Source organism: Poecilia reticulata, linkage group LG23 (assembly GCF_000633615.1).
Source record: "Poecilia reticulata strain Guanapo linkage group LG23, Guppy_female_1.0+MT, whole genome shotgun sequence".
Taxonomy (NCBI): Eukaryota; Metazoa; Chordata; class Actinopteri; order Cyprinodontiformes; family Poeciliidae; genus Poecilia; species Poecilia reticulata.
In genome coordinates, this window is record NC_024353.1 from 5,635,424 (window position 1) to 5,662,308 (window position 26,885).

At 38.7% G+C, this 26,885-nt stretch overlaps 3 protein-coding genes across 7 annotated transcripts in view; all 3 read right to left on the reverse strand.

The window, feature by feature from the left end:
* The window catches only part of LOC103459307 (N-acyl-phosphatidylethanolamine-hydrolyzing phospholipase D-like), a 9,374-nt gene extending 4,112 nt beyond the window's left edge, over positions 1-5,262 (reverse strand). The window contains exons 1-5 of the mRNA XM_017302691.1: positions 5,029-5,262; positions 1,340-1,418; positions 1,095-1,208; positions 848-988; positions 17-256 (exon numbers count right to left, since the gene is read on the reverse strand). Of these exons, the coding sequence (XP_017158180.1) occupies positions 17-256; positions 848-988; positions 1,095-1,208; positions 1,340-1,418; positions 5,029-5,165 (711 nt within the window). The 5' untranslated portion in view covers positions 5,166-5,262. The remainder of the gene's footprint in view (positions 1-16; positions 257-847; positions 989-1,094; positions 1,209-1,339; positions 1,419-5,028) is intronic.
* Positions 5,263-5,939: 677 nt separating this feature from the next.
* On the reverse strand, positions 5,940-8,814 carry yeats4 (YEATS domain containing 4). Its single transcript, XM_008400712.2, has 7 exons — positions 8,416-8,814; positions 8,116-8,235; positions 7,965-8,031; positions 7,634-7,728; positions 6,856-6,945; positions 6,681-6,768; positions 5,940-6,521 (listed from the first exon to the last, which is right to left on the reverse strand). The coding sequence occupies exons 1-7, from the start codon at positions 8,464-8,466 to the stop codon at positions 6,352-6,354; spliced, it is 681 nt and encodes a 226-aa protein (XP_008398934.1). The 5' UTR covers positions 8,467-8,814; the 3' UTR covers positions 5,940-6,351.
* A 985-nt stretch (positions 8,815-9,799) lies between these two features.
* On the reverse strand, positions 9,800-25,618 carry cpsf6 (cleavage and polyadenylation specific factor 6). 5 transcript variants are annotated; one of them, XM_008400714.1, is made up of 11 exons: positions 25,511-25,618; positions 23,896-24,105; positions 23,710-23,813; positions 23,434-23,579; positions 23,106-23,282; positions 22,355-22,462; positions 20,814-21,312; positions 20,602-20,717; positions 19,758-19,911; positions 19,478-19,676; positions 9,800-12,835 (listed from the first exon to the last, which is right to left on the reverse strand). In XM_008400714.1, the coding sequence occupies exons 1-10, from the start codon at positions 25,568-25,570 to the stop codon at positions 19,490-19,492; spliced, it is 1,761 nt and encodes a 586-aa protein (XP_008398936.1). In that variant the 5' UTR covers positions 25,571-25,618; the 3' UTR covers positions 9,800-12,835; positions 19,478-19,489. The 5 variants fall into 5 exon arrangements, with proteins under 5 accessions (XP_008398936.1, XP_008398935.1, XP_017158317.1 ...); XM_008400713.1 differs by having other exon boundaries at positions 19,478-19,673; positions 23,106-23,291; XM_017302828.1 differs by having other exon boundaries at positions 23,106-23,291.
* Between the last annotated feature and the right edge of the window lie 1,267 nt (positions 25,619-26,885).

Here is a 26,885-nt window from a genome sequence, read left to right on the forward strand (position 1 = left end):
GTAAAAGCGAGAACATGAAAGATCTTCGAACCTGTTCCACTGTGCAGGGGGGTCCTCTGTATCGTTTGGGTCCCATGAACTGAAGAAATGATGCTCTCTGGCTGAAAATGGGGTCAGTCAGGATGTTGACCCCCTCCATTTCGACCAGAACTGTAGCGTGGCCCAGCCAGGTGACCCTCATACCAGCAGGAGAGTCCAACGCTTCTGGATTCTGGACAAAGTAGGGCTCCAATACTGGGAGTTCACTGTCCAGGACCTGTGGGAAGAGCAGGGAGGACAGTAGAAACTTAGACCGATTTAAAAAATATATATATATATTAAACATGCTCATCTTTCAACCTATATATTTTTGTATTTGTAAGTGTTAACAGCTAAATACTAGAGAGTCTGCTAAGAAAACTCAGAGGACAACGATCTTGCAGCTAAAAGGTTCTTTAACAAAGTTTTGCCTCAGTGGGGTTGAATACAAATGGATGTCAGATTTTTTGTGCTCCTAAGTTATCAGATAAAGTCCAATAAATAGACAATATACAGACAACTGGTGCAAATAAAGAATTCAATGTTTGTTGTTATGCTGCGTGAAATCAGCCTTTAAGGCCAGATAATCCCTCAATGAACGCAGCAAAGTTTCCAGAAGCAGCTATAAATAACAGCATGTTGGCTCAGGGCTGTGAAAGATGAGCTTGTGATACTAATTATTACAGCAGAGCATAAATGTGAGCMCTGCAGACTTGGTTCTTCTTTCTCTAGTCCACTAATAAAACATCGTTATTTTTTAAAAAGTATCTGAATTATCTACAGTCAAATAAAGTGACTTGCAGGTTTTAACATCCAAGTGGTTTCCTACCTCTTTGCTTGTTGGCACACTGCTGTGATTTTTATCCAGCACCAGAAATCTGAACAGCATAGAATAGGAAGGAAAGCGCCATGTTGGCCAGGGGTTTGTCCAGCGACCATGTTTGTCCCGACAGGACTTYGTCACCTCCTCCTGCATTCRAAAACAAAACACACCTGAGATACAGYGTGACATTTATTTGAACTCTGAAGAGACTTGAATGTTGGGCGTTGGTGAGCAGAAGGAGGAGRRTCGTTACCTCCAGTCGGTAGTCCAGACGGAAACTCTTACGGGAAGAGCGGGAGGAACTGCTCTTCCTCGGTGTTCGAGGATCCACCTTTCCACCTTCGGCACCTTGAGGCAAATCACCATCCTTAAGAAAATAAATAAATAAATWCAAAGAGCGATTTAAAAAGCATGCAAGTGCTGAGAATTTAGCACCAAAATCAGCAGAAACTCATCCAGACATGCAACATTTTTCAGGATAAAAGTGTTGACGGTTACCTCCACCAGGCCTGTTGTCTCTTCCAGCTCTGCTCTGTCTGAGGATTTTGGTATCTCCATGTTTCTACCAGCAACACATCTGTAACAGCACACAGAAACAAGTTCACGCTTTATCAATCTACTGAATCAGTTTTTCCGCCTTGCTCAAAAGTACAGCACACACACAGTAACATTACTACACCTTCACACCGCTGACTCATTTACCTCGACTGGAACGATAACAGTCGACAGTTGAGCTGTAATACTTTGCATGTATATTATTACCAGTTCAGTATCCAAATGAAACCTGCTATTTGGTGAAACCACCTAACTGCTTCCACTCAAATTCAGAAACCTGCCGGTGTTAAAAGTCAACGTCTGCCTCAGTTGTTAAATCTGTACTGTTGCTGAAGTTGGGAGCAGCAATTGAAGAAGCAATGAATTACCCAACAGCTTTGGCAGTTGGTGATATTTTGCAATGGTGACTGGTCAATAACTCGTCTGCAAATGTCGAACACAAAGTAATTCGGGAGAAAAATACTTCAGGCAAACACAGATTGTCCTCCAGTCCCAAGTTCATATTTAAAAAAAAAAAAAAAGTGATGTTCATTGATGCTGTCCGTCCAATCTGACTGAAATAAAACTTTTGTAAAAAAAAAAAAAAAAAGCATCCACAAATTTCAATCAATATCTTGGATGCATCACTTTCCTGCCACTGTAAAATTTTGCACAATTTTGTGTTGATCCATCACCGTTAATCTGGACCCAGGTTGCAAAGAAGAATCGTTACAAACTTCACTCTCCAGACAGTCAATGCATGATGGAGACATACAAAAATATATATATGCTTGTGATGTGAAATGTGGCTTAACAGAGTATTGAAAAAATACAGCTCAACAATAATGTCAACTTCTACATTATGCACAATTTAATGTTGGTACATAACTTAAAATCCAAATAAAATGCATTAAATAGTGTGTTTGTATGTGGATTTGACTTCTACATGTGTAAGTACTTTTGGAGCTACTTACACAGTTCTGGACTAGACAAAATGCACTCCAAACTTCAGGAAAAGCGTGCACAACACTTTGAAGGAGTTGCTCATTTTGAGTGAGCACCCAAGCAAGTCTAATCAAAGCCTCACACGCTATAATGTTATTTTCTACACTCCCCAAAACACCACTCAATGTTTTCTACACACCCTTGCAACTGAAAAGGAAACACCCGTGTTGCATTAGAGAAGACGCACTTATATGCTGAACATAAGCACTCTATGTGAAGACATGAACACAGGAAATGCAACCAAAGCCTCGGACAACACTTTCCCTCTCCATGCCTTTAGGCTACAGCATCCTGCTGATGCACTCAGCCTCATGAATGGACTGTACACAGACTGTGGGGAAACAATGGTGCCTTGTGGGTGAGTGACCTGTGCGGTCAGACAGATGTGGTCAAGTAAACAACAAACTCAAAACACTCGTCTTAAAACTCCGCTCATTAACCAGACAAGGGTGTCAGAAGAGGAACACTTAGGAAACTGCTGCTATCAGTTTCCACATTTTAGCCTGTTACACATCAACACTTGCAAAAATTCACAACTTATTTATTGATGAATATATTTAAACTGCTCTTCTCACCAAAAATAAATAAAAATAAATAAAAGGTTTTAGATACCCGACAAACAAAGCACTAGCCGCACATGATTTAAACACGAATTAAATGCCAGCATCCCCTCAGGCTTTGCTACAGACTACAAAACACCTTTGTACAGAGAACGTACCTGAAGACAAGCTCAACCAGAACAACCCCGGCTGTTCCTCTACCGGGCCGCCATGTCTGTTCGATCAGCTTTACGCCGTTTCACCGAGAGCGAGGTGGCATTATTCACAGGTTACTTTACCGCCGCGCTGACAGGCAAAGGCAAACATTGAAGGAGGCGGAAGACAAGGACGGACGGAGCTTCTCTACGATGGTGGGGCTGAGTTTTGGTGCATTTGGTGTCGCGGTTGGATAACGACTCGGTACCAGCTCCGTTTCTGTGACGTCGGCGTTAAAGCTGCGGTCACGTGACTACCGTGTAAATTCACTGAAGCCCGCAGGACGTATAACAGAGGAGTCGCTGAATCACGTCTCTACTGTTTTCTGACCCACTTGGTTCCACTGGACTCAAAAAGATAAATATATTTTGGTTTAGACAAAGCAATATAATATCAAATTTAAAACACATTTATGTTGAAAAATCCCTTGTATGTCTCTTTTGTATTTGCCAGTGACGCATGAAAAAACATATGCATGTTAAAGTTAAACAGCTATTAAGTGCTGACTCCATTACACGTGCACTTCAAAAATACTCAGAAACATTTTTGTATCTCTGTCTAACATTGTATCAAACAAACCCACAAGGCTTACAGTCAGGATGGATCACCAACATTTTAAACTCCTTGCTGGTTTTATGTTCTACATCTGTAGCAAACTTCTAAAAAAAATGCAAATATGCTCAAAGACAAAGTCCCTTAAAGCTAAAAAAAAACCAAAAAAAAAAACCCATGCCTTCAATGAATAAAATCTGAAACATTATTATTTGTAGTCTGTGTTCCAACTTTTCATTACTGTACTGCAATGTAATGTTTTCATCATGTAAAGCATGTTGAATTGCTGAAATGTGCTAAACCAATAAACTTGCCTTGCCTTTAAGTTAACTGTGTATATTTAAAGAAAACGCCTCAGACACACGACTGCCTTGTGTGTCATCAAGAATAAACAAAAAGAAAACAGAAAAGATTAACAGGGGGGGGGGAGTGATTCAAACTGAGACAATTTGATGTCTGATGGTGAAATGTCCAAAATGAGCACATCAACTCAGCTGGAGAGAGTATCCGCACAGTGACACACATCCCCTAACAACATGGGATGAAAGCCCAGTCTGAGAAGAAACAATTACTCCAGCAATAACAAACCCAGATTACAGTTTGCCACTGCACTCAAAAACAAACACCTTAATTCCTTTAACTAAACTAAAATTGAAGTGACAGGACTTAATGACTATGTAGTTGGAAAATAATGGGTGAGTCTTGCAATCCTGAGCATGAAAATAAAGTTTATATGGAAATATCAGCAAAATTTGGACACAATTGGGCATATCTAAACTAAAAATCTGATTTTAACTACATGCAACAAGGCTTGACTTGAATTCTGGGTAAATATGGTCAATAGCACCACATTAAACTGGGTGTCTTTCCCTGACACAAGCCACATCTGCCAAATTAAACCTGGACATAAAAATTAGTGTAATCAGGATTTACTTATTCTCATCATTGTGTATGAAATTGGCCCAGACGTGGCCTAAAAGCAGTTTAAATAAATGCATTTTTCTCTCCTTCAAATGTCTGACACCAGCAAAAACACTGTAAAGCAAAGTAGTTAGTCGTTTTCGAGCAATACAAAATATTCAAATAAATATAAAAGTTACTAATCCAATGTTGGCTGATCACACATCCAGTTGCTACTTTTTTTAGTACAGCTGTGCTACACGAAGTGTGACGTCAACGTATGCTTAACCTGATAGCTCAATTCAATAAAACAATTCTAAAAGCAAAACCAAAACAATGAACCGCAAAGCCAGGAATTAGCCCATAAATACAGACATATATGCAGCAAATATACGAGATAAAATTCAAACGTTGCGTCTTTCTCCAATAAATCCAACTTACCCAGAGGTACTCCACCTGATGGACACCTGAAGACAATTAAGTCCAACAAGATTTACGAATTTCCGCGGCGAACTCGCGTGGTTAAATTTACGGTTGTAAGCAAATATTTGCATATATTTTAAAAACACGCTTTCCATTCTAACACAAGACGTGCTTGCACGTTTTCATGGTGTTAATATTAGACCTAAACAAAGTTTTACGTGCAACACTAGTTCAATGTCCGGACAGGGGGGGAAAATGTCACTGAACTTCCTGTCAGGAGCATTCACGGACGTTCGGAAATCTGAATACTTTAACACTATCCCAAAAAGTTTTAACATTTCGAAAAGGAAATGTTTAAACGGACATTATATGTTAATCATGAAGCTATAGTGACGTTTCACTTTGAAAGTCAAGACATTTCGGTTAAACCGCACGTCCAAAAACCTTAAAACCTACCTCATCTATTTTTGAGAACGGAAATAATATTGGTACTCTGTAAAGATCTAACTAAAACAGAAAAGTAATCACTTCAATATGACTGATATAAATGTAAAGGCTTCCAAGCTAATTAAATTAAATCTTCTAATATATTATGAATCTTCAACCAGCATCAATGGGAAAATGTCAGTTTTTGTCTGCAAAGCTTGAACTATTCATTAGGAAGTCACTTCCACTCTAGACGTCAGGACTTCAATTGCTCTTTTGAAATCTATTAGCCATTCTTTTCACACGCTTTTTACAACAAAGAATTACATTGTTGCGTAATATGTTTATTAAGCTTACAAATTAAATTGTCTCCGAAATACTGATTTAAGATGGTATGACCCCACTAGGTCACCTCAGATATTAGTGAGGCTAAATGTAAGATGATTTTTTTACCTCATGAAATATTAATTATATTAAACAGATAAAAAAAAACAACACACAAGTCTTGTTACCAGAGTTTCTTTATATAAAAACATATTAGTACAAAAAAACTCAAAAGAAAAGCAACTCATAGGGTTGAGCCTTTTATGCACAGATATTATTATCCAGTGATATCTGTGCATAAAAAGGGGCCAAAAATCACACAAAATTTCTTGACTAAGCTACAAACAATTCTACATTTTTATTCCAGAGATGGACATGAATCAAAAGCACCAACGTTCCAGATATTTTGGAGATTGCACTTGAGCTGTCAAGCTGAAGGTTTCCGTTTGTTTATTTTAAGCAAAGTGAAGTCTGTCCCCGTATGTGAAGATGAGATTCACGTCCAAGACGACGCGTCTCCAAACCGAGGCTCATGTTGGATTCAGAGAAGAGGGCTAATACAAACCATTCTTGTCTGTTTTTGAGCGCCTTTCAGTGCTCTTTATGATCTCCGTCCTCCTCGAGCTTCCTGATCTCTCCCTTCAGGTGATTGATGTTTTCCCTGCTGGCTTTCAGCCTATCTTTAAGCTCAGTGATTTCTTGGCTCGTTCTCCTCTTTGCCGCTTCCAGTTTCTCCTTTGTCCTCTGTTCCAGTTCGCCAACTGGGAAAACAAACAGAGACCACGCTCAGAAAGGCAAAGACTGCTGCAATGTGAAGTAGACTTTCCCCCGTCACTTTCCTCTGGAAACTGTGATCATAAGGCTAAACAGCAACAGTAACGCATACTTGAGTTGTTACTACTCAACATACGAGTACGTACACTCTGTCTCATGCTTATAAGCTCCAAGGGTGAGTTGTCTGGATGTGGTCAGCAGCTGTTGCATCATGGCTGTTGGATCCTGAAAAATCTGCAATTCACATAGTGTAAAATAATAATAATTGATAAGCAAGAACACAGAGATGAATCCAATGACATTCAAGAACATAAGTTGTACCATTTCGTCATAGAACTCAGAGACGACCGTTTTCTTCGGCATGGCGCTGGAATCTGATTGGAACAGCTTCAGCAGATGGTACAGAGTAACCTTTGGCAAAAAAAAAAAAACGGAAACAGACAAAAATCGTATAATTTTGGTAAACAAACACCCCTTACATTTTCAATTTCAAAATGTCACACTTTTCAGGCCCAAAGAGGATACAAGTGTAGTCACAAAGAAGGACACAAAAAAGGATATTAGAAAGGCGGGTGTATAAAAGGATAGCAGGAAAGAAGGAAAGAGGAGCAAGTAGAAGAAAAGTAAGAATTTTTAGGTTAGGTTACAGGAGATCACTGTGGGAGAGAGAAGGGACTCAAGTATATATCAACAACCTTTGATAATGATATATGAAATAAAGTCTAGAAGTAGATATTTTTCATCCTTTGTGTCCTTGAAACCATTTTTAGTGCATTGTTTAGTTTTAACCACATTCTGCTTAAGAAAGAATGAGTCAAATTAATCTTGGATTTAAAGCTATCCAAAGTTCAAATATAGCCGTCCTTTTCAAAAATCTTAATGAATCCACGCTTAGTCAACAAGTTCAAAAGAGGGTGGAGGGGGGAGCTGTAGAGTAAAAGCAAAAATCTGAGATAAAGCATGCATGAAAACAACCCATTTATTAGACTTTATATGGTTTTATTTGCCCACTAGAAAAAAAGAGGAATAAAAAGCAGGGAAAACAGACCCCTTCTGCACCAAACAACATTTCTACTTCCTGCTTGGATACGTTACTTACAGGTCTCTCATTAGGGTCAATAAAGAAGATCTTGACGATGATTTCAAACTCTCCCCATCCCGTCTCTGTAATCTCATATGGAGGCTTTGTCACCACTAGAGGAGAGAAGAATGACGACGTTAGCAGACTTGCAGTGCCTTGTTAAAAAAAAAAAAAAAAGCAAGATCAGTATGCTGTCACACTGTGTCCTGAATCAACGTGAAACACCATCCCCCTTCTGGTACACGGTGGTGGCAGTATCATCTTTATAAAAGGTTCTGTTGTGACCTTTACATAGTGGAAGAAAATATTGTACAAGCTTTTGACCAGAGATTTTTAAACTTTGTCTTACCTCTCAAGGGGTTTACATAGCTCTCGTGTAACTTGAACTGGATCTTCTTTACATAAGCAGACATATCCTGGGAGAGTTAAGATCAATAAACTTAATTTTACGTCAATAAATACCACTATTTCAGGACATTTCTTTTCTAAAGATCTCACACCTCATTTCTGTAGGGTTTCACATAGACAGACCACTGATGTGTGTGTCCATCCTCCTCTCTCTTCTTTCCAAAGTAACGGGCAACATTTCCAAACACAATGGGTTTCACTATTGTCACTCCCTGCAAGGAAAACACCATAAAACTTGAGTATGGACAATTTATACTTATCACTTCTCAAGAACACTGCGAGGGCTAAAAGTGTCAGAAAAAGGAACCAAATGACTGTATTTGTATCGAACAGAAACCCCAAACTGTTAATATATCAGATTTGAATTAATCTGAAACATTCTTTATCTTTACCTTAACGCGCCCTCCGGAATCTGGTCCAAATTCAGTCATCTTTTTGAACATAGTATTCCGAAAACAGGTTTTAGATAAGTGTGGGACTCTCTACACGTCTGTTCTACATCCACTACTCGTTTCCAAACCCATTTGATGGGCCATTTAAGCGTTTAGCGCCCATTATATGGAAGAAAACGGCATTCTAGCACAGGCGGAAATGACGCTGGAGACGTGTTCACCTTCCGGTATGAACGAAGTTCTGAGCACAAAGGTTCCACCACAGGGGATGGAAAAAAAAATTTAAACGAAAACTGCACAATTTTTAATAGTTCACCTATTTTCTAAATGTAAGACCCGGTTCTACCTAAACAGTCTAGTAAATATGTTTACATTTTCTTGTGCATGCTTAAAATGTTTTATCTTAAAGTACCGGAAATATATATTTTCATAATGAAACTTTTTTTTACCCCCACAAAATATACTATTTACGATTTAAAAAATAATTTTCTTCGATATCAGCTGGAGATGTTCTTCAAAGCTTTTATAATAAAATGTGCAACTTTACATATTTACCGATGGGGGAAAACTCGTTTTATCAACTCATTTTGCCGCTTATGAAGACATGTCTACTGAAATCAACAGAAATTAGTAAAAACCTACATTTCTGGCTTTTGAAGACCATTGCTTAGAGTTTTATATATACATTATAGAGGTATGAACTTAGAAGCTTTTGTCTCTTCGCTCGTTTTACATCAGCCCACCACCGATGACTGTTTTCAAACCCAATCTTGTTACATAACCGGATTCTGGTTAAATAATACAAGCATTAATTTCTTTTTTAAACCAGGAGTCTCAAACTGTAGCACAAAATAAAAAACTTAAAATCATTCCCAACAGGGCCCTCAGTAGTGAGCATACCACCTAAAATGACTTGGCATCTTCTTTCAACATAATGATGTGGGACGTAATCACATGCAGTTTTTGTTGCAAGTTGGTGGTTGCGTTTACTCTGGTATGAACACTGCACACAAACTTTGGTCCCCGTTTAAACTGGTTACAGAATGACTTTCTCTCCACCAATTGCCTTAAATTAGAGGCTCCGTTACTCTCATGGGACTGATGATACACATTCTCACTTTATCCCCAACAATGGCAGAAGCACAATAATTAAGATCACAAGTCAGTGACATTTTTGTCTGGTAGAAACTAATATATTTTTCAAACTTTCGCATTGACCATGATGGACTCTGCATACAATTTGCCAAAAATAACCCACATTTCTTATATTTGTAGTTGGCCAATATTTGAAACTACAATTTAGTCCACTATAAGCTGCTACATTTTGCTTCAATATTTAAAACTGCAGACATTTTTTGATATTAAGTACAAATGAAACAAAAAGTTAATGCATAAGAATTTTATTAGCAAAAATCAGCAATGTGAATCTACCATCACTGTGTTCCTATGGCAAATACTTCATCCCAATTAAGTTTCACAATAAATAACCCACAGTATGCCAAACCCTCCCACTGAACTGTATTATGAGAAAGATCATATGAAATCTTTTTTTTTTTTATTGCCCACTTATTTCCCAATTCTGTTCCAGGGAGAAAACATGGTTAGTTCAAATAAGACTATACCATATATACAATAAGTTGAATTTAACTTGAATTGAAAACATTAAAAAGGTTACTTTTTATGGTTTGTGTAATGTCTTGCTCGAAGCAGCGGCCATTCAGGCTCCTCCTTACTTCTTCTCCAGGGCAGGCAGACCTGACAACACTTACCTTTTTTGCTGTGGAAGAAGGTTGGCACAAAACTGACCTACACTTTAACCAAAGCTCAAATGATTTTTGTCTTATAGCTCTTAACATGCTTATGTACATTAAAAAACAATTTTAGATTATTTTTCTTTAGATACAATATAACAGGACAAAAACACAAGCCAATCATATTCGAACAATTTCACTTTAAGATTTTCCGTTTCGATTAAAGTGCCATTGTCATTAAACGACAAAAACGTTAACCAAATATCTGGCGTAAGTGTAAAAGAAAAAAAATTTTATAAAAATTCTACTTACCGGTTCACTAAAAATCTAATACACCCGACTCCATTACTATTAACAGAGTTAACAGGGTCATAATAGAATATGAACATTTGTGAGTACAAAACACAATACAACACACCGACCAAAGACATTCTGCAAACAGCATCGTCAGGATACACGTTGGCGCTCAAACTGTCACGAGCAATCTTTCAACGTCCTCCTGTTTCCCCCAGATAACACTTGAAATGTAAGATCTCAGATTATGTCAAAAATAAAATTAGGGTGAGATGATAATAGTAGGCAATGTCAAGTGGAGAATAAAATCCAAATACAACAAAAGTATGTCCCCCCACCTCCCCCCTCCTTTAACATCTGCCTATGTGACTTCAGTAAAAAAAAGGGAAAAAACATACTATATTTTGAGACACGGTTGGAGCAGCTCTAGATTCTTAACATGGATTAGCAATTTTTTTTTTTTTTTTTACAATTTTATTCTCTTAAATTCAAAGATTGGTGAAGACTTACAATTCAAAAAGTAAATCTATTGAAACAAATACAGCTATTTTACGTCGCAATTCAAAATTTTGGTCTCAGACAGTAAAAAACAACAAAGAAAGCAGAAGTTTTTAAAAGCATTTCCTTAAATGTAAAAAAAAAAAAAAAAAAAAAAAAAAAAGATATAAGACAAACTGACAATCACAGTGACACAAATGCAACACAACAGGATGGGTGGTGAAGTGAAAGAGGCTGCTGTTAGTGGCAATCGATCCCATTTCAACATTGCGTTTTAAAAACATTTCAGGTGCATGGAATATTGTTCTGATCACAAGTTTACATACACTCATCATGGGCATTGATGTCAATAATTTGGAGAATTAGAGATACATCTGAAAGCTTTTTCTTTTTCCCCACAAAGTGAACATATTTTAAGGGAAACATCTAGAAGCAAACTACAAATTTCTCCAAAAATTAAGCTATTCACAGCATCAATGGCTTGCTTAACTGTCAAGCATGGTGTTGGCCGCATTATGTTACGGGAGTGGTTCACTTCAAGTGGGTGGAATAGATAACCTTGACATTTTTTTGACTTTCACAGACCAAAGGCTCTTTGTTTTAGTCAAGAAGCTAGTTTCTGATCGAACTTCTCAAACAGCCTTGGTTGGAATATTGTTCAATATGTATGCACAACCATTAAAAGCTCAGTGACAAGAAATAAATTCATATATTTGATCAGAATTATGCCAGCAGCTGATGGATGACTACAAAAATGCTCAAAAAACATCCTGAAAAAGCCCCAAATGAATGACAGTCCATGAAAATGAGTGAATGTAAACGTCTCTTCGAACTTTCATTCGACACTAACCGGTTTTTACAACAATGGACTAAAAGAATCAATTAACGTAACAATATTGCTCACCATGATGAAAATGTACCACAAACATTTTTTGTCTTCATCACTTTTGGTAACAACTATGCAGCATAATTACATGTCAAGCAGCGCAGCAAACGGCAGCGGGCTTTTTTGATTTACGGCGCGATTTCCAAAAATGATCTGAATGCATCTAGGAGCGTCCATTTTGGCTCACACTGCATCGTCTGTTCACATTTGAAAATACATTCTACTCGAGTCTTACCTTGGAAAAAATCCCATCCATTTGAAGAGAAACAAAATGTCAAGGAAAAGGATCACTTACTTGGTGAAATTTGGAATTATAAAAAAAAAATAAAATAAAATCAGTGCAAAAATACATTTAATATAAATGAAACAAACATGTAGAGAAATTCACCAGATGAGTGGACCTCAAACATTTTTTATTACAACACCACCTAGTTTTTCATTCAAAAATCAGACATTTACAAACATACTGACCAGGAAGAAATGAGAATGAGAGAAAGAGAGAAAACGTCAAACACGAACCCTATAAAAACTTGCCTATATCGAATTTACATAGTACAGCGAGCCAAATGAAAACAACAAATGAAACGAACTTGATGCTTGTCTTCTATTTTTTAGGGTCGCACAGCCATTTTATTGTTTCTTTGCGGAAAAAAAAAAAAAAAAGGGAAGGGAAAAAAGCATCACACATTCTAGTCTTTATGTCAAACAAAAACAAAAATAAAAGAACTGCTTGGAAAGTTTTCTTTCATCTTCAGTTATGAATATAGACATTTGGACAAAAGCCTTACATAGATGAGGGTCCTCCATCCACTGCTCTTAGTCAGGCAGACAACAGAGAGAGGGGGATGGGTGGAGAAGGAAAAGAGGAGACATGGAGGGGGGTGCAGGAAGAGCTGGTAGTTGTAGTCCTGTCCGGTCATGCAGGGTGAGCGGGGATGACGGTGTACTGAGAGCGTTCCTCCTTTTTCCTTCCATCCTTGATCCACGTGAGCTGAAAGGTGTCAAAACGAAGGGTGCAGTTTGGTTTGGAGCCAGCCCAAGAAGTAAACACTCCCCCACTCACCAATAAACCTCTACGCTACAGAATATGTCCACCAAGGCTGGGTTCAATTTACCATCGCTTTGAGTCGCAGTGCTAAAAGCTTACATCAGCATAAAGCCCGCATCGCGTGATGGTTACAACAGATGCTGGACAACGAGGCACAATTTTTTAATTTTTTTAGCAAATTACGTTTTTTGTTTTTTTTTTTCCACTCGGCTGATTGTGAATTGCTCCCAACCCCAGCGCATCCACACAAACATCATGCAAATTTCAACAGAGCAGCTTATTTGAAATGTTTCAGCATGAAGACACAACAGAACATTTAAAGGTGTTCCTTCGATAGTCTGACTTAGATAGCTTGAATCGGAGCTATATTCAATACATTTATGGACAGAGAACCTCCAGTTAGACATGCAACATTTTAGACTAAACTTTTGGTATTTTGTAAGATAGCTGACCTTTAGTAAATTCCAAATTCAGGGATGGACATGGAGGAACATGCTACATACAGTTTAAAACAGCAAAAAACTATATTGGTTTATTAAGGTTTTATTTTATAAACACAAATTGTTTTGTACAAAAGAAGGAAAGAAGGATTTGAAAGTGCTACCTTCATACCTTGAGCAAAACGATTTTAGATTTCATGTAGTTCATCTCATATCACCAAATTTGAATCATTATTATGCTTCTGAAAAATTCCCTGCTTAATTTGTCATTACAAAATTACAGCTTTGGGTTGACAGACTAGAAAGCTAAACACTGAAAATGTGGATCTGTGTTTTTCCCCAACAAAGACACTTCAGAGCTTGTTCAGAATCAGTGCTTGACCTTTTCTTTTTACTTCAGTTGGGACAAAATTAGCATATAAAAGCACCAAAGGACCACTAAGGTTAACAAATTAAAAGGTACCTTGTGAAACAGGACTACAGGCTGTGCAAAACTACAATGTTTAATAATTAATAATTTAATAAAAATGACATTCTCCAACTTCCAAACAAATCACAGAAAGTTGATAAAGCCACATTTTGTGCGTTTGTGTCACTGGTTGTAAATACCAAGACTAGTTGTTTTTTTTTTTGTTTAAATAGCAAAAAACAAAAATTATCTCCAGTCCTAAACTAGCACTGAAGCATTTTGGAGGAAAAACAAGATCTGGTTCTTTCAAAAACTTTTGAACATAAAAAAAAAAAAAACACATAATCACTGACTCTTTTTTTTTTTTTTTTTTTAACTCTGCAATATACATTCTGCCACCAAAATCTGTGAACTTGATATTTAAAAAGGTACAAACTTTTGCTTTTACATGAAACAATGCTGAGATGCTAAAATGTCATGTTTCCCATCAAACAGATCAAATCAAGCAGATGGAAAACTTTATGTCAACACCTGAGCACAACAAAGTGCAGCATGCAAAGAACAGGGAACTTAGAGGCTGAATGGCAGCAGTAAATAGTGTCAAACTATTTAGTCAGTATATTCCTGCAATATTACAAGCCCTTCAAGAATGTTACATGACAAATGAAAAAGTCTTGGCAGAAAGATCTAATTTGTTTCAATCCCAGCTTTACCTTTTATGGGACAAAGACTCAAGTATCTACATTAAAAGGTCATGAGTACACTCTGGTTTCAGATGTTCAATTAATATTAAGGACAAGGCAGATGATTCATCCCACAATGCTAATTTTATGAGCAATACATCATTTGCTGAATAATTAAAAAGGTTCATTACAAATTATAGACATGAAACGTGCATCGATGTCTGCTTGTAAATGGCAATTAGATCAAAGTCAAACCAGGGTTGAGCAGTCTTCCCTAAACTCACAACTTTTAATGTTGGTTTGTTTTGGTTTTTTTTACATTTTACAAACCAGGCCTTTTAACAGGATGCACAAAACGTTTCAGATCCAGATCATCAACTCATAAATCCACCAGATGTTTCATTTAAATTTAGATCCTAAAGTCAGCATTTAGCACGCTTAAGGTTTTTAAACAGAATACTGAATCTACAGCAGAGGTCTGCAACATATACAAACCAAATACATTTCTTTCCTTCCTCCACAGACCAGTTTAGACCCACAAAACCAATTGATAAGCATTTAAATGTAGGTTTTAGTAAACCCGTGTGTTTACTCACAGCGGTTGGGGACCACAGCCACATCTGAATAGCTGAACTTCATCAAAACTTGAGATCCCTTCTAAAATGCTTAGAAATGCCTACTTAATTGTTGAAGCAGGAGATATACATTAATATACTTGACGTGGAAACCATGTTAACACTGCCACCAAAAGGGTCAGACGCTTCAAGTTCGAAGGGTGTGCATTTTTGGTGCTTTCACACCAGACGTGTTTTGAGCATTTGACGCGTCTTGGTTAACATTCAAAGCCTACGTGCAGCGTTGGGTGCGCTAGACCCGTCAAACGCTCAAAACAGTTCAAATTGTGCCGCACTAGACGCTCGACACGCCTCCGCATGGTCCATGGTTCTCCTTATTTCTTTTCCTGGAGGTCACAGCCAGTCAATGTCATGTAAAATGAATGGTGCTCCTGGATCGGCTGCTTGCAAATGCCAACTATGTCTAGTAGCACTGTGCCAAAGTAATCCTAGAATTTATTTAGAGGTCTGGTTTGGAGTATTAAAATAGGCAGCAATATGCATTTGTTTTGTTTTTTACCCCCCCTCAAGTATTTGGTGTTTTAAGCTATTCACATGTGGTTGTGGTCCCAAACCCCTGTGAACGCCAGCAGTCACTGTGGAAGGTTTGTATGTTGCAGACCCCGGATCGAGAGTCCAGAAAGCTTCTAGATTTAAATCGGACAAACTTTGACTAATCAATAATATGAAGACGTTGCAGACTTCTCCAAACTCTATTTTGCTCGCGTTTTTAAATTCACTTTAGCGTGATGACAGAAACAATCAAAGACCAGATTTTCTTGAAAAAGTGTTACTTTTAACTCTGATCTGCTACACCTTGTGTAACTGTGTACATTCTCTATAGACCATGTACTGGACCTTATTTTGTTACTGCAAGTTGCTTCCAAGCTTTATTTATTAGAGTGTTTGACTCTGGTTTGACATGATCAAATTGCCTGTTTGTCAACGGACATTGAAGATGCCTCTTCAATTATTATACTGGCAAAGTGTCTTAAGGCATTGCAAAGCAAGAAACTTTGAAAAACACTTAGTTCACGATTATGAACACCAACAGTCAAAAAAGCATACTTTGACAACAGATGGCCAAACCATAACAGGCATAACTACATATAAAACACGACTGACTCTTTTCCTGAAATATTACATGGAAGGGCGTGGAGCAATGGAACATGGGGCATATTTGGACATGATGTTTTGCCCATTTCCAAGGTAAAAAAGTAGTTTTCAATAACTTTACTCAAATGCATTTTATTGTCCACACATTCAATATCAGGCCTTGTGTCCACTGGGTACCTTTTCAGTTTTTGTGGCAACAGGCGTTAGAAAATCCTGGTGCAGTTAACAAGGCTTTTAAACTTAATTGTTGCCACTCCATAAATAATAACAATAAAAAAGAACATTTAAATGATTTGTATCTTCCACAGGGTTCCCAATGGACACAAAGTACTTTTATGTGAAATAATAAAATAATGCATCATTTAAGGACACGTACTTTGAATACAAAGTTGTTTGACTTACTAAGACCTAAGATTCAGCACAAGTCTGCACTAAAAAGGACATGGCAGTAAAATGGTTACCAAGTGACATTATGTTGGGCTTTACCTGCTTCTAAAGTTCAGCAAAACCAAAATGTAAATCACCCTGCTTAATATTTCATGGCATACAACAGAGACACTAATAAAAAGGCAATAGTATATATTAAATACACAATGCATAATTCCTTACTGCATTTGACTTCAGTGACTCAGAGGGCTGGGTAACCGTAAATGTTCCTACTGATCTCTTATCATTATTAAATAGAGATCCGGATTTTTCTGACATTAAACAAAGCAGCAGCACACCACAAACAGCATTTCAACTACAGCAAAGGTATACACAAGGTAGCATGTTATTTAACATGCAAATGGTGCCTTGGTAGACAGAATCAACCAGTAACAATTACAACATGGGTGACACTAATCAGAAAGTGACCCAGAAAGACTAAGAGCAGCCTCAACATGTTACAGATTAATTTGAGAAGCAAAACACCAACAATGTATCGTAAAAAATTACTTGGAGAGGTTGGTGACAAAGAATAAATAGGTCACTTCAACTAGTATGACATGACCAAAGTGACAGCACAACATACCATGCTGGGACACAACCTGGATAATTCGTTTCAGACTGTAAACTAGGGATGGGCACTGATTATTGAAGCTACAGTAATTACATTGGGCTTTAACAACAAACCGTTGTGCGATATTTCCATCCCGTTTTACACTCCCTGACTGTAGTGTGTTTCTGTTGCCACAAGAGGGCGATGCTTCAAGTAGAGCCTTCCTCCCATCAGCTACCAAACTATCACAATCACTGTTCCCAACCCTCTTGATATTTCCACTGTTTGCATGTTTATCGTCACTTATTGTAAATGTCTGTTTTTAAATCCATTGTCATTTTGTACATTTTTAAATTATGCTTCTCGGTTGTGCCATCTTTTTTCATCTGAATACATATTTGTTATTAATTGCACAGTGTGTCATGGTGTAATGGTGCCCTCACTGTACAGTCTGTTATTCTTAATTGTGTTTTTATATATTCTAATCTTTGTTTGACCCTACATGTTTTCATTACCTGTCACTTTACTGCTGTTGTACCAGAATTTCCCCAGTGTGGGGCGAGAAAGGGTATTTCTACTCTATTCTACAATAATTGGGTAAAGCAATAAAAAAGGTCATTATAATTATCTTACAACTTTTCCTGTGCTCTAGGATCTTGTTCACAGAGATCTATATTCAATATTGAATTACAAGGTTTTCTAAAACAATTTACCATACTACAGATGCTTGAAATGCCCATCCCTACTATAAACTATGACCAATATTACATATTTTTTTTAGATTACTATTTAAAATCTTAAAACATTTACATAACTGTGAAATTTAATTTTGCCAACTCGTCTCATTTCACATAAGTTTGACACTAGAATACCTGGAGCAAGCACATTTTTCTCAAATATGTTTCACACCAACATACACGGCAGATTAAATCAGGAAAGACAAGAACGTGAGGATCTTTCATTTCTCAACTTTACCTCAAAGTTTTACAATGAGGTTCAATTGTCTGAAATTCAACAAAGCTACATTAGAACTACTCAGGTTTGACACATGTACAAAATCAGGTCTCGCATGCAAATATTGTTTGGCGTCTGAACATTTGTATAGATATTTAACCTAATAAAACGGCGAAACGTCACATTGTTCATTACAGATCTACAATAGTAAAATGTTTTTTCTGCCAATAACCTGCATTTTACTTTCACTTAACTCAATAAAACAAGTCAGGTTAAATGCAGATTCTGCACGAGAACAGATGGGACATCAAACGTGTGGCATTAAAAGACACCAAATACCAAAGTCAGCTGTAAATTCACATATGTCTAAATTCAAACAATCTTCACATTCAGGCCAAAAAGTTGCTCCACATTTAATCTAAGCTCACAGCTGTTGGTAAGACACAAAACTCAGCTGTTTAGCGTTGCTAATCATTGTCAATACAGCACAATCAGAATAAATCGACTCTTAAGAGGTACTGCGTTACATCATCACTTCAACAGAGAAGTGCACAGATGATGCCCAGAATGTTGTTCAGCTGTGAAAACTACCCAGAAACAAATTGAATGTGTGTATATATATATATATATATATATATATATATATATATATATATATATATATACATAAAAAAGGATCAGTGAACTTTGTGATTTACCAACTTCTGAAGCCCAAACGTAACAAATACATCTAACACTGAATTTCCAGTGCCTGCTGGTGTTTTCTGTAACTTCACAAATACAAATCCTAACCCTGTTCCAGTTCAAGCGTCGCATAGCAAACATCGACTAGTGCATGAAATAAAAGCACTCTGTGCATCTTCCAACAAACAATCACTGAATCGGGAGCTTCATAGCTGGAGGACATCAAACTTGCAAAAAGCAGAACAGGCTTGAAGCTCGCCGATCAGTTTTAGACACAGCTGGTGTTGAAATGTTAGTCTATAATAAGCTTGAACAATAGAAGCTAAAAACTTATCATTAAGCTTCGGGATTTTCAGCTTTTGTAAATGTTCCATTACATATATTTTCCCAGACAATATACAGAACATGTGCAACGGCTCACATTGTAAAATGAAGTGGTAAACTCACCTTTCCACCTACCTGAATCCGTAAGGCTGAGTTTTCAAAGCCCTTTCCTTGCTCACTTAACACTTTCTTTACCCAATGGTTTCTAATTTCATATCATGTAATATCAGAAGGTAAAATGTCCTACTGCTATTTATTTGGAGTTTAATAATCAAGAAAAGTGAGCAAAGGAAAAAGCTTCATATCGCTGTTACTTTCCCTCTTCCAACTTTTTTGGTTCAGATCCAATTAAAATGGCTACAGAGCACCAAGCTGTACCCACCTGCCCTGTCATCTAGCGGTGCCGGTACTCCCTCTCCCGCTCTCGTTCACGGTCTCTGTCCCGGTCCCTCTCACGGTGGCGGTCGCGCTCCCGGCTGCGTTCTCGGTAATAATCCTCGTGCCGATCTCGACTGCGGGATTTGTGTCGCCGGCTCTTTTCTCTGGAGCGGCTGTGGTCGCGTTCTCTGGAGCGTTCTCTTCTGGGTGGAAATGAAATGCTTGTCGACTCAACGATTTAAAGAGGAAACCTTGTTTTTCCTTCAGCTTTGTTTAGTTCTTACCTAGATACAGAGCCGTAGCTCTTGGACTCTATGCCATGGAGACAGTCTTGCAGGGAACTGATGAGGACTTTGCAGCGGTCGTCTGCAGAAACTTTGGACTGCTTGATCAGACTGATGGCCGTCACCAAAGTCTCTATAGCGCTGCCATAATCAGCTAAAGGAGGGAGAGGCATGCATTAAACAGGGAATCTGGAAAATTACCATGTTGAAATTCATTACTGATGCAAAACCTCAAAAGGAAAAACAAAAAACCTACAACTTTGTTTGAACTGCATTCCAAAGCAGTAACAATTCAATTCCAGTTCACTGTATTAACAACACATTTCCATTTGTTCTTTCAGATTTCCATTTGTTCTTTCAGCAAATAGCAAAAAGTCCGGATAGGAGTTGCAGCATCAACACGCGCAATGAAAAGAAGTGTTTTGGATGCAATATTTGGTGCCAAGTTCCATTTATTTTCTTTGGATGTCAATGATAAACTTGACCAATTGGATGGACTTTTACCACAGGGTTTTGTGTAGAGTTGTGATAAAACTAAATCTTCAAACGTGGCAAAGGTTTTTGATTCTGATCACCAGTGTTTGGAGGTTTTTTAATATATGACAAATGCACTGCGAAAACACATTTATTATCTGAATTTAGGAAACACCTAATTCAACTGAGAAGAAAAACTTGGCATCAGGTTCCAAGATAATGAAGTGTTAATATTTTCTTAGAAATTTTGCACTTGAATTGTGAGCTTTGTTTTAACTCTACCGTTTGTCAACACTTAGATGTTTTGTTTGCCTATAATTCCAGATAACACTGGCTTGAGCTCTCTTGCTATTGATGGGATCTTCATTACCTGCGCTGGCATCAGACACGGCCCTGGAAATGGCGCTGGAGGAGATGGCTCTGTTCCTGTTCATGATCTCCTCAAACTCGGCCTCATTCAGGGGGCCCCGTGATGACTCCATGTCTCTACAGAGAGCCAAGAAGGAGATCAGTCACCAATGCAGCCAATAAAAGACAGTTGTTGTTTGTTTTTTTTCTTGGCACGACTTCTATTGGCCTTACCCTCGCCCAGGACCGTAATCTCTGGAATCATACGGCGGCGGCCGGCCGTACAGGTCGTTTGGCCCCGGGGGCCCTCGGCTGTCGTTGGGGGGCATGTTGTTCCCTCCAGGCGGAGGGAAGAAGGCGGGGTTCACATGAGGAGCTGGTGGTGGCCCACCTGGAGGAGGGCCTGGCAAGTGTGGGGGTGGAGCCAAAGCCAACGGGGGTCCAATAGGGCCTGGAGGCCGAGGAGGAAAGGGTCCTGGGGGAGGCGGGCCCTGATGAGGCGGTGGAGGACCAGGAGGGGGGACGTAACCTGCAGGTGGGGGGCCTGGAGGGAGAGGTCCGAGCGGTGGCTGACCGAACTGAGCAGGGAAGAGAACAGGTGGGGGAGGCCTGTCGCCACGATTCGGGGGGCCTGGCAGAGGAGGAGGAAGGCCTTGGCCGGGAGGTGGAGGACCTGGAGGCCCTGGGGGCCCAGGAGGGCCCGGAGGAGGACGAGGAGGTCCCTGAATCCCACCTACAATGAATAACAAGGAGAAGAAGAGATGCGCTTAAAACAAACCGCTTTAGCCTCTGGCTACAGCACAGCCAAACAGCTCTCATCTGGAGAAATAAGCATGTTGTTAAAAGTTCTGGAGGCCTTTCCTACATCAGAACACAAAATGGGAAAACGACAAACAGCACAAAGTACGCCAAAACTCTAATAAAAACATCTTAGGAGAGCTTTATTTTCTTAGCATCTTTCATATAAATGTTAAGATGCTGATTGGATGAGAACGCAAAGCAGCGACAAATGACAGACAGATGAAAGCAAGCTGGTGCTTCATATAATTAATATTCTGGAAATACAATTTAACGGAAAACGGTTCTTCTGATGACATTGGAGGAACCGTTTCTGGAATACTTAAGGCTTGCTTAATGGCTTCTTTTATTTGATAACGTGTGCCTTACAAAAGTAGTAATAGCATGTAAACTTCCTTAGTGTGTTACGACACAACCACAAACGTCAATGCATTATGTGAAGCGGAAAAACCTCTTTTTTTTTGTCCTTTCTCCTCAAAATAAAAATATGACATTTAAATTTAGCACCAAATGTCTTTGGAAGTCACTTAATTAACAAAACCCATCTTTGGCCGATTAAAGTTTGCAAGGAGAAAAGTAAGGGACAAGACAAACTTGTGAAAATAGACACTCTGGTGGTTCTACATACGATTTTCTCAACAGTTTTCACATATTTTATCTGTGAAGAGGCTGGAAACATTTATCCATGCATCCATTTCAGTTCACTGCACAATTAAGCGGTGCTTTATGTTTATCAATCAGACAAAATGGCAGTAAAATACACTGAGGTTTGTAGTTGCAACAAAATGTGGCCAAGTTGAAATGATCCAAACACTTTTGTAAGGCACTGGTATGCTGGGAGTGTAGTTGGTAAACTGAACCTTGAATAAGATCATCAACCTGACACAATTTGTACCACAGGTCCATCACCAAGCTTCTAAGTCTTCAGAGAAGAAAGATAACTGATCAAATTATTCAGATCAATCGAGGTGTTTCACCTCTGCTATGCCAGCTCCCGTTCCTGCCCCCCGGCGGGAAGGGATTGAAATTCATTTCCATCAGAGGGCCATCATGGTGGCTAACCAGATCTGGTCTCATTCCCGAGCCTAATGGGGAAGAAAGCAAACCAACCATCACTCTTCCCTTCATGAACTTCTGGCTCCGAACTGAAGGCCTGACGCAGCCCGGTGGGGGAGGGGGCAACAGTTAATAAGCAATAGATGAGGCATGAAAAGGATTGCATGGAGAGAGGAGGGGAGAGGAAAAAGAAAAAGCGCTAAAGTAATGTCTTCTGATTCTTGCATTACGCAGGCAACACAAGACTTGTGAAGAGCTAAAAGACGCCAAGTTAAGCCTTAAGCAAACAGCTAGTTAAGAAATGGAGCTGGAATCTATCAGCGAGCGAAGGACTGCAGCCAGGAAAAGTTGAACTGGAGGCAGAGTGGGACACACAAAGAACAATCTAAATTAAGAAAAGCACAAACACAATACAAATTAAAACTCTAAAACTGCACATGACTTTGAGTCCATGCAAGTCTGAGTAATAGAGTGTTTGTTGAGCAGGACCTTGTGATATAAAGCCAACCTAATCAGAATCTTTAGGACTGACTGCAAAATGTTAGCTTTTTTCTTTTTTCTAAATTTAAAAAAAAAAAAAAAACTACATTGTAGTAAAATGCGTGTAACAAAGTGTTTTCGACACCCGACACCACCTCTAGCATTTCCCTCAAAATATGCTGACAAACCAACCTGGGAAGTGTGGTGGCGGGCCTCCGGGCCCCACGGGGCCAGGGAAGCGGTCATTTCCAGGACCAGGGGGTCCGGGGAACCTGCCTTTGCTGCGGCTGCCCATCGGGAATCCGCCACGGGAGCCGGAGCCCGGAGGTCCGGCTTTGCCTTCCCCAGACATCTGGCCCGACTGGGTACCTGCGCAATCAGAGAAGATAAAAACAAACACGCATATTTCTATTTGCTCGTCCCAATTGACTTCATAAACAAATTGAGGATTATTTTACAAATCTAAAACAAATAAAAAAAATTAAGAAAGACGTGCCAAGAGAGCAGATGGCCAACTTACTTTTACGAGACTGCATCTCAAACTGACTCAGAGATTGTTTGTTGCATGGTGTGACAATGGGATTCTGTCCATGGAGCTCCCTCTTGGACAACAGGTCCATTAACTTTCTGGACGATGCCTCTGAACCGACACACACGAGGGCAAACCTGGAACATTTAGAGGAGGACGTGCACTTATACCGCCTGGAAAAATTGTTTCTTAAAAGACTGGAGTACAAGACTGTCTTCGATTCAAGGTACTTCCAATGACATATCATGTTTACACCAACAAGCTCACCCTTTAGACTGGCCATTGGCTCGGTTTTCAAAGAACTTGATCTCAAGCACATCTGAGATGCCTATTGACCGAATAGCTTCCGTCAGGTCTTCGTCTGTTGTCCACTGCGAAACCAAAAGGCTCATTCAAAACACAAATCGAACGTTTGGAGGTTCAACACAAATCTGAGCTGTAATTGGTCCTCACCCATGTCAGGTTTCCTATGTACAGGGCAATCCTTTTGCCTGTGTAGGTGTAAACCACATTGGGCGGGGCGCTCTTCCCTCCTTCTGAGCCCCCCGGGGCGGGGAGCGAGTCCAGGTAGTCGCGGTCTTCTGGAGCATCTCCGTTATTGGCTGAGGGGGATATTACGTCATCGTACAAATCGATCTGCTCATGAGGGGGGTACTCCGGTTCCTGTCAGAACGCATCATTAGGTGAATATAAACACGGGGAGCAATTAAGCCATACCAGCTCAAACTTAAACAGTCAATTCACAGAAATCACAAAAGCCACATTTTCTGGCAGCACATTAATTACTTTAGAATTAAATACTGTTATAATCAGGCAGGAAACATTCCCAAGGTGGGGCACAGTTCGATCTATAGTTGGCCTAAAATGTCCAATGAGAGACAACTACTTTTAACCAAACAAATCTGACCTCGACAGAAAAGGAGCAAAGGGACAAACACCCACACAAAAAAATATACAGTTTTGGGGTTTTTTTCACTTATTTCTCCAAGATCTCAAACTTGGAAAGAACCAATCGTTTATCCCAAAGTGAATTTACTTTTAGATGAGTCTCCTCATCAACACAGCTGAATCACATAATTGGGCCATTAATAGCACAGAATGAGGGGCTAATTCTGTCATGTAATTCAGGTGTACTGAAATGTAGAAATCAATAACAAAATCAGCAGCTAGAATAAAAATGTTAAAAGAACAGCAAAACCCCATTGTATTATCTCTAAAAAAACAAATAAGCATTCTCCTCATAAGAATAATTTAGCTTAAATGGTCAAAAAGGTCCCATTGTTTAGTTTTAAATCGCGTGAATGTACAGCAGACCCCGACGTATCTAATTCACACAAAGGCTAACCTTCGTTTTACTAATTCGCAGAAAACACACGGTTTTAAAAACATTTTTTCAACAGACAACATTTTTTTGTAGATAACCCATATCTGCGAATGGCTGACTTCCTAGATAAAACTAATGGTGTCTCTTCAAGTACCACAGAAGAAGTAAACAAAAGGGGCGTGTGTGTGTGTGTGTATAAAAGGAACCATGTAGATATGCTAATAGCACTTAGCTACAGCCAGATGTATTTTCACTCAATGTAAGTGTAGTGTTTTGTAGAAATATTCACAGAAAAATACATTTATTTAGCTTTAAATAAAAAAAAAACTACAGCGCTACTAAACAACTCGCTTGAAAATAGTGCGAAGCTAGCTAAGGAAACTGCGTTTGTTTGGCTCGTCTTAGCTTTAGTCGCGGGAACCATGCCGAGGCCTATGTGCGCTGCACGATAAAACCAATAATATACACTATACTCCAAAGTGTTTATAATAAAACAGTAAGATTTTGTTGCACATTAATACACATGCAAAAATACATATTAAAATCGATCATTTTATATTTCAGATGACGAATTATTGACGCTGAGCTGCAGGCTTGCAGCATGGCGAAAGAGGCCTAGTTAGGAGACAAGCTATTTCGACAATAATTCGACGAGAGTAGCATCAAAACACCGGTGCCAAGCACAAAATACGTTATCCCTAGGGGCCTAATGTCCCCTAACCTGAGTAATTTAAGCTTTAATACCTGGCTAAATTCCTCCTCGACGTCGGCGTAGATGTCGATATGATCCACACCGTCCGCCATTTTCCCGTGAAACGGGGCCGTATCTCGGGTGCAGAACAGAAACAATGGACCAGAGAGTGACAACTAACGCCCCCCAGTGGTCGTCAAAGCTTAAAACCAGGCATGCAAAAGGAAAAGGATTATATCGCTCAAAAATCAAAATAAACGAAAAAGTGAGTGAAAATATAAATAACTTTTTAAGACAATAATAGATTTTTTGTGCCTAATTAATGCGGATGAATGTAAATACACTTACTTTAAACATAACGATAATAGCAAAATGTAATCTCTAAAGTTGTACTTCTATACAAATGACACTTTGATATGACAGAATTGGATTCATAAAAAGTGAGAAGACTGTTTTAAAAAATTACAATAATACATTAAAATACACCCTATTTACAGTAGTCTACAAACTGAATGCCCCGAGGTAATGGAAAATAAAACAGTATTCATAAGCTATGTTTTATCACCAGTTACCACTAATGTCTTGGGACACTGTCTCCTTTCACATTCACATTTGCTACATTATATTTTGTTGTACTTGAAGTAGTTCTGCCTGATCTAATATTGACTTTTGTTTTGGCTGTCACAAATAAGACCCCGCATGAGTCTGCAAAGACCACAGATTCTGTATCTGCAAGGTGTCCAGGTCCTGAAGGTGCATTTTTGGCCAAATGTCCTGACTTTTAATTCATCCAGCTGAAGGACAAATTTGTAGAACTAGAGTCTGCAACCTGTGGCTCCAGAGGTCTTCAGACTGTTCACTGTGTCATCAACAATCCCCTGATGAAAAACTGACAGTGTAGTTGGACTATTTGGTGCTTCCACAAAAAGTTCTTTCTTTTAAAGGTTATTGTTAACTGAACAGATTCCTTCTTTTATAAACTAAGTTTGTAAGCCACATGTTACATTCCCCCTCTTTTGTTTCTTTAGGAACATTCCCTGTAGACACAGTTCATCATAAATGCCTTAGAAAAGTAGAAATATAAATTTTACATTTACATAGAGACAATAAGGACCCAATAAAATGAAATTCGTGGTTAAAATACATGTACATTTTTCTTGAAACTAGAAACTTGTAAGACAAGCGCAATCATTTCGAGGAGATAATTTATTTGTGAGTTCATGTTACAGAATCTGAAAAGCTTGAAACTCACTTTCACTTTTGTCCAGAACAAAAAGTATGGGAGACAGAAACATGAACATGGAAAACTATATTATTTTCTGGATTTCTTCTTTTATTTTCAAAAGGATAAATCTTTCAGTACATAATTAATGCAGCGGGTTTTCTTTTATATTTATTAATCCATATTCTCTTTCTTGTTGCATGAAT